This window comes from Taudactylus pleione, unplaced genomic scaffold, assembly GCF_031769625.1.
Source record: "Taudactylus pleione unplaced genomic scaffold, aTauple2 ptg000206l, whole genome shotgun sequence".
NCBI classification, from domain to species: domain Eukaryota; kingdom Metazoa; phylum Chordata; class Amphibia; order Anura; family Myobatrachidae; genus Taudactylus; species Taudactylus pleione.
The window spans coordinates 12,215,001-12,216,131 of NW_028284608.1; the positions used below are offsets into that span (position 1 = coordinate 12,215,001).

A 1,131-nucleotide genomic window follows, 5' to 3' on the forward strand; every position below is an offset into this window, starting at 1 on the left:
ACAGGATGAGCACTACTCACCAACAAAATATTATTCCTATCGGTGGGCTTAGAAAACAATGAGGGCACTAAATGTCCATCTCTTTTAGTTATGGTGACGTCCAAAAAATTTACCTTGTACAAATCAGTAGAATATGTGAATTTAACCGGACTGGTCGAACTGTTGTGTTGTTCAATTAAAGCCACAAACGTCTGTTGGGACCCTCGCCACACAATGAATAAATCATCGATATAGCGAAAATAAGCTATGATATTGTTAGCAACATAAGGATTTGTGAAGAATATATCCTGTTCGACAGTAAACATAAAGGCGTTCGCATACGATGGGGCCACATTGGACCCCCATCTCACAGCCAGAGACCGGTACAAAATACTGCCCATCGAACATAAAATAGTTGCGGGTCTAAACTAACTCCAGCATCTGTAAAAACAAATCTACAGGGGGTCCTTTGTACAATGGATTGTTAGTAATCAACATTTCAGTAGCTCGTAAGCCCAGTGCATGGGGAATACACGTATATAGATTACAAACATCCACTGAACATAAAACACAATCTATCGGCAAATTAGGCAAGGACTTCAAAGATGACAATAAATGGTTGGTATCTTTTAGATAGGTCGGTCTAGCCTGTACACATGGTTCAAGGAGGGCGTCTAAATAGGTTGAAATGGTCTGATATAATGAGCCACGGGCAGCTATGATAGGACGGCCCGGTGGCTTTACCGGGTCCTTATGTAATTTGGGGATCAAATAAAAAAGGGGCCTAATCGGAAACTTCAACTCTAAGGCTTTCTGATTGGTACAACGTAAATTTTTTGGACGTCACCATAACTAAAAGAGATGGACTTTTAGTGCCCTCATTGTTTTCTAAGCCCACCGATAGGAATAATATTTTGTTGGCGAGTAGTGCTCATCCTGTCCCACTGAAAAATGCGTTGCCTTTTTCACAATTCTTGAGAGCTTTAAGAATATCATCTGACAGGGCTGAAGCACTGCAACAGTTAGATACCATGTATGATAAATTCATTCAAAGAGGATACCATAAAATTAATTTAGATCGTGCAAAAGAAAAGGCATCAGCTGTTCCTATGGATAAATTGCTGATTCGTGACAATAGTAAGAAGGATCGCA

General features: G+C 40.1%; 1 protein-coding gene across 1 annotated transcript in view; it reads right to left on the reverse strand.

Moving 5' to 3' along the window:
* The window catches only part of LOC148517920 (uncharacterized), a 1,284-nt gene extending 904 nt beyond the window's left edge, over positions 1 to 380 (reverse strand). Inside the window, exon 1 of the mRNA XM_088478065.1 lies at positions 1 to 380. This exon is cut by the window's left edge and continues 904 nt beyond it. Within this exon, the coding sequence (XP_088334191.1) occupies positions 1 to 380 (380 nt within the window).
* Positions 381 to 1,131: the final 751 nt, after the last annotated feature.